The sequence below is a fragment of the Carlito syrichta genome, unplaced genomic scaffold (genome assembly GCF_000164805.1).
Source record: "Carlito syrichta isolate Samal-C Ts95f unplaced genomic scaffold, Tarsius_syrichta-2.0.1 Scaffold306837, whole genome shotgun sequence".
Lineage (NCBI taxonomy): Eukaryota > Metazoa > Chordata > Mammalia > Primates > Tarsiidae > Carlito > Carlito syrichta.
In genome coordinates, this window is record NW_007250933.1 from 172,861 (window position 1) to 179,170 (window position 6,310).

The 6,310-nt window shown below is 45.5% G+C and overlaps 1 protein-coding gene across 2 annotated transcripts in view; it reads right to left on the reverse strand.

The window, feature by feature from the left end:
* Positions 1–5,503, reverse strand: part of RPRD2 (regulation of nuclear pre-mRNA domain containing 2) — a 101,201-nt gene extending 95,698 nt beyond the window's left edge. For both annotated transcript variants that reach the window (XM_008063423.2, XM_021715206.1), the window contains exon 1: positions 4,739–5,503. In XM_008063423.2, the coding sequence (XP_008061614.1) occupies positions 4,739–4,943 (205 nt within the window). In that variant the 5' untranslated portion in view covers positions 4,944–5,503. The remainder of the gene's footprint in view (positions 1–4,738) is intronic.
* Positions 5,504–6,310: the final 807 nt, after the last annotated feature.

Below are 6,310 nucleotides of genomic sequence, written 5' to 3' on the forward strand. Positions count from 1 at the left end.
CAAAAAAAAAAAAAAAAAAAGAAAAAAAAGAAATGATAATCTGAGGCAACGCACGGTGGATCACACCTGTATGCCCAGCACTTTGGGAGGCCCAGGCGACAACATTGTTTGAGCCCAGAAATTCAAGAGCCTAGACACCAAGGCAAGACCTCACCTCTACAAAAAAAATCAAAAAATTAGCCAGGCATTAAGTCACGTGCCCGTAGTCCTAACTACTCAGGAGACAGGCAGAAGGATCTCCTGAGCCCAGGAGGTCAAAGCTATGGTGAGCTGTGACCATGCCACTCACATTCCAGTCCGGGAGACAGAGTAAGACCCTGACTAAAATAATAATAATAATAATAATCTGGTCAAATTGCACATCAAGTCACTGTAAAAGTCATATCCTGAATTTCTAACAACCATGCCTATAATTTCTTCTTTTTTTTTAATGGACAGATGGGGTCTTGCTATGTCGCCCAGGCTGGTGTTGAACTTCTGGACTCAAGCAATCCTGCTGCCTCAGCCTCCCAGATATGCATCACCATGCCCAGTTTATGCCTATTATTTCTTTAACTAAATTATAAATGCTTTTTTCCGATAGCCAGAAATTAAAACAATTCTGTTCTTAAGTTCTTGATTAACTATTTCACAACGTTGTGTGGGCAAATATTTACTGATTGCGAACTGTATGCCAAGCACGACTCTAGTTGCTTGCGGATACAGCAGCGAACAAGACAGAGCCCTGTTATTTGGTGGAGGGAAGTCAGACAATAAACATGAAACAAGTAAACGAGGTAATTTCATATATTGTTTTGATGTGACAGTAACTGAAGGGTCCACCTGAAATAAGGTGATGGGGACTGGGTATAGTGGCTTATACCTATAATCCCACCACTTTAGGAAGCCAAGGTGGATCACTTGGCGCCAAGAGTTCAAGACCAGCCTAGGCAACATAGCAAGACACTGTCTCTTAAAAAAAAAAAAAAAAAAAATATATATATATATATATATATATATATATATATACTTTTTTAAGAGACAGTGAGTCAATTTAAGTATATATATATATTTAAGTATATATATATTTAAGTATAATATATATATTTAAGTATATATATATCAATATATCAGCCAGTATATATATATATATCAGCCAGGCATGGCAACATGCACCTGTAGTTCCAACTACTCGAGAGGCTGAGGTGGAGGATCACTTGAGCCTAGGAGTTAGAGGATGCAGTGAGCTATGACCTCATCACAGCACCTTTAATTTTTTTTTTTTGAGTTGGAGTCTCACTCTGTCACCCAGACTGGAGTGCAGTGGCCACAATCCACAAAAGTGGCCTGGCCACCATTTTTTTGTTTTTTTTTTTTAATTAAAAATAGGGCCGGCCTCGGTGGCTCAACCTGTAATCCTGCGCTTTGGGAGGCCGAGGTGAGTGAATCGCCTGAGCCCGCGGGTTGGCAACCCGCCTGGGCAACTTGGTGAGACCTCATCTCTACAATAAATCAAAAAATCAGCCGGGCGTGGTAGCGTATGCCTGTAATTCCAGCTACTCGGAAGGCTGAGGCGGAAGGATTGCCAGAGCGCAGCAGGTCGAGGCTGCGGTGGCCGGGAGCGGCCACTGCACTCCAGCCTGGGCGACAGAGTGAGACTCCAACTCAAAAAAAAAATGGGTGATTAGGGAAGGCCTTTCTGAGGAGGCCATATTTGAGCTTAGATCTAAATGATGAGAAAGAAGGATCTGAAAAAGTCAGAGAGGTAGGCAGAGCAGAGTAGATGGTATAGGATTCTGAAGACCACAGTAAAAGAAGTTTAGATCTGAATGCTGTTGCAATGGGATATCACAGGAAGGTTTTAAAGGAGAGGAATGACATCTGTTTATGATACAGAAAGATCATTTTAGATACTCCCACCTAAGAAGAATATCTTCAGAGAGCCTACTTACCTTCTCTAAACTATTTTCCTTTAATGTAAACAAAAGTCTCTTGTTTCACATTGTGAAATAAAAAATAAAATAAAAATATCTCTGGAATAGTTAACAGTTACTTAAATTGGCAAGAGGTCTAAATAAAAATTACTAAATAACTGATATCAGAAGAGAAAAGAGACACAAGATGGCATAAGGAAAATGGACTGAAAAATGGGAATACCAGTCAGGCACAGTAGCTCATACCTGTAATCCCAGCACTTTGGGAGGCCAAGGAGAGACGACTGCCTGAGTCCAGGGGTTCAAGACCAGCCTGGGCAACTTGGCGAGACCATGTCTCTACAATAAATGCGGTGGCTTGAGTGTGCCACTGCCCTCCAGCCTGGGTGACAGAGTGAGACCATGACTCAAAAAAAAAAAAAAACCAAAAAGAATGAGAATACCCAAGACATCTACTAAATAGTTTTTCCTAAAGCTGACTCAGAAACCAAACTCAAACTAAACTAAGTCTAACTGTAAAGAAACATGGACTTAAATTAAAATGAAGCCCAGTGCATAAACTATTATCATTCACCACTTCACCACTCTGCTGAGTATTTCTCTCAAAAGATGTTATTTACAATGAGATAAATACTGTTCATTAAATGTAAACACAAAACAACTACAAATTACCCTTAAACATTTCAGAAAGTTAAATTCCATTCTACCAGGAAAATAGCATCAAAGTTTTAGAAAGCCAAAAGCACTTTACTACACAAACTATATAGAACGCACTTCAAACGAAGTATTGTACTCCAAAAGTTTTTTTTTTTTCTCTTCTCTTAAGAAATCAACAAAGAGACCCGGCATGGTGGCTTATGTCCATAATCCTAGCACTTTGAGAGGCTGAGACAGGAGGATCGCTTGAGACCAGGAGTTTGAGACAAACCTGGGCAACATAGTGAGACCTCATCTCTTAAAAAATAAAATAAAAATAAAAGATATCAGCAAAGGAAATAAATTCAGGCACAAGGCAACAACAGCAGAGGCAAAAAAAACCCAAAAAACTAATTTCTGGCTTCATTATATCTTATTATTGTTGATTTGAAAAAAAAAATTGTAATTGTCGTTTGTGATCCCACAAGGCAGGGATGGGAACCAACTTGTAAATGATATTCCCATACAGTTAAAGCACCAGAGCCTAAAGATGAGGAATGTAAAACCCTTGCATATTTTAGTAAAAATGTTTTAAAACAGGGTGGAGAATATGTTATCAGGCTCACATTAGAACTGCTTGCTATCACTGATGTACCAAGTACATTAAACATTTTTTTACAGAATTAATGATGAAGTCAAACCCCAACTCCACCATCTTACTGAGTAACTAAGTAACTTAACATTTCCCAGTCTTAGTATCCTCATTTGTAAATCAGTGATTTAACAAATCTACTTCTCAGTAGATCTTAAGATACATTTTAAGGAATCATGAGTTGGCTGAGAACCCAGCAGACCCTCAACATGTGAGAGTCTTTGGTGATGAATGCTAGCATATCATGCTGCACGGTCTAATTTTATCTCTTGGCAAGAAAATAACTATTCGATCTGCTATGGGTAAATACAGGTAATACTTTCTTGTCCCTAATAACTTATTTGCATTATTATTCAAAGAACCACAAAACATCTCTCCCAACAACTTTAAACACAAATGGCTCGAAGTGTGGGGCCTATAATTTTGCAAGCTTTATCCATCTGTTCCCTATAAAGCAAACAAATCAAAACATTACAGGGGCAAAGGCAGAAGTGGAATAAGATGTAGGAATGACTGCATGATGGATCTCATTGGTGAAATACCACAGTGAGAAGTAAATGAAAATTCAGATAGAGCTATAAGTGAGAGCGAACCCTCTTCTCAGCAGGAAGCAACAGTGACTTCTAGGCACTTCCTCCTAGGAGACCTGAAATCTTCTGCAAACAATCCATGCTTTAACAGACCTCTTTTCTGCAGTTAAGGCAGCAAGGTAGAAAAATCTCCAAGATGAAGACCCAAAAAGCAGTAACTGAAAAGTAATACACATTCAAAAAGCACATTTCTTGTTTTGATTACCTATGAGAACAACTCGATTTTGTAAAAAGGTATTTCAGGTGATTAAAAAGCAGCCGGATCCCGTTTATATTTTAAGGTATTAGTGATGATCCTGAGTATGGCATCGCACTTGTTTCTAGTCAATATTCAAGGAACCTGTATGTTATTGCCGCAAACAGGTACAGGGAAGCCTGGGTGGTCGCCTCAGATCCACGTAGAGCTCATGTTGCTACTAAACATGCAGGTAAGGCCCTCCTTACTACACATCCTAAGTTTGGGGCACATACATCCAAATCAGGCCCTCTTGATTAAACATCACAAGTTTTAGGTCGGCGGAAAACACAGAATGGCCCAACATATTCCAGCAAAGTAGCTGGATTTACTACAGGAAACCCAGAAATCATTCACCCGTCAAGGCCTGTAAGAAATAAACCGACACGGCAGTCCCCGTGAGGGTTCAGGAAAACCAACCACACACCTTGAAGGCGCCGAAACGAAAGAATACGTCAATCTGTACCGATCAGGGCCCAACGGCCCAAGGTCACACCAAGTCAATCGCTAAAAAAGCCAAGAAACGAGCCTCCTGCAGTTCGAGACAAGCCCGGCCAGGAATGGAGTCTACGTCTGGGAAGCCTCGGGTCAAAGCCTTCCTGGGAACAAGCCCAACCGAATGCAGCGGCTCGGAGGGGGAACCCCCAGCCTCTCGGGCCGTATTTCCTTCCATCTCCCGGTCTTCCCTTCCCCAGACACCCCCCACACTCACATCTCCGGAGCCACTTCATCCAGTGGTAGACGATGGTGCTGTGATGCTTCTTGTTCTCTATACACCAAGACGACAAGCCTTGAATGGATTCCATGGTGTTGGTGACCGACTGGAATTTCCGATCCAACGAGGACTCCAGAGCCCCTGCCGAAGAGGCCGACGAGGAGGAGGCCTTACTGCTGCCTCCGCCGCCGCCGGCCGCCATCTTCCCGGTCTGCACAAGCGCTGCTGCTCCTCTGGCGGCCGCGGCGGCGGCGGCGGCGGGAGCGGGCAAAACAATCACTGCGAGTGCGTGGAAGCCGTAGGCGGGGAGGGAGGCCAGGGGGTGGGGAGGGAGCACGCGCCGGGCTCCTCCGGAGGTGCCGACGGGAACCCCGGCTGCTGGGCGCGCCGGCGGCCCCTGCACGCAGCAAGGAGGGGCTGCGGGCCGCGCAGGCTGTGTCGATATTGTTAAGGGGTCGTGTTTGAACCGGTCAGTAACCACAGAAGGACCACGCAGAGCACAGGACCTGCAGAGCCTTTGGAGACGCCTGGCCTGGAAACGATTCGTTTTACACTCTTCGGCTCTCAAGGCTAAGGCCGTTCCCCGCCCCTAGCCCCACACTCCTGGGAACCAGGACGGGCGTTAATATCTTAAATGTAATACTACCCGACTGCCCCTTCAGTTGCAGAAATCTTTCTCCTTTAGATTCTCTAGCACAGAGAAGGTCCAAGGCTACCTAGTCAGGAAGATTTTTTTTTGCAACGCAACAGCAGTGGGGACAGCAACAGTAGCGCGCACGCGCCACTTGGCTCCGCCCTCTTCCCCCTCCCCCGCTTCCTTCTCAACCTTGAAAGCCGAGGGAGGCGTGATGGCGGGGCGATCTGACCAATCAGGGGTGGAGAACGAGAAGCGCGCGCAGGAGCTCGCAGCACCCAGGGCCGGGGAGGCGCTGCGTCTACTTGAGCGCCTGCGCAGCAGATCGGCGTGTAGCGGGCTGGGAGGAAAAACCCGGAGGGAGGGAAGGGCGAAGGAACTGGTCAAACTGAGGAGAGGTTGGAGGGAGGGACGCCACTGCTCCGCCACGCCCTGCCTTTTGCTTCCTAGCGGGATCGCTCTCTTGCGGTTGTCCAGTTCACACAACAGGGCCGGGAAATTCCCACCGCAGAGAGGCCACTGTTAGTCTTCGCGGCTGTAGCTACCGCCGCCGCCGCCGCCGCCAACTCCTCGGGCCACCGACGCGCGACAAAATGGCTGGCAGCCATCTTGCAGCGTCGCAGAAGATGCGCATGCGCCGCCTCGGGCGAGCCATTCACCACGCAGGCTCCGAGACCCAACGGGATCGCTCGCTCCTCCGGGGCGACGCCATTCACAGCCACTTGGACCGTTTGGATTAGAGGGAAAGAGATGAGGAAGTGAGACGAAAGTGTTCTCTCTAAAACGTGCGAGGCGAGGAAAGAATAAACAGCAAGATGCCACCTCACCTTCATCAGTTAGATGCAATCTCACAATTGCATAATACATTATAATTTGCAAGAGCCTAGATATATATGTTCATTAGCACAACCTCAGATTAACCATTCCATCGCATA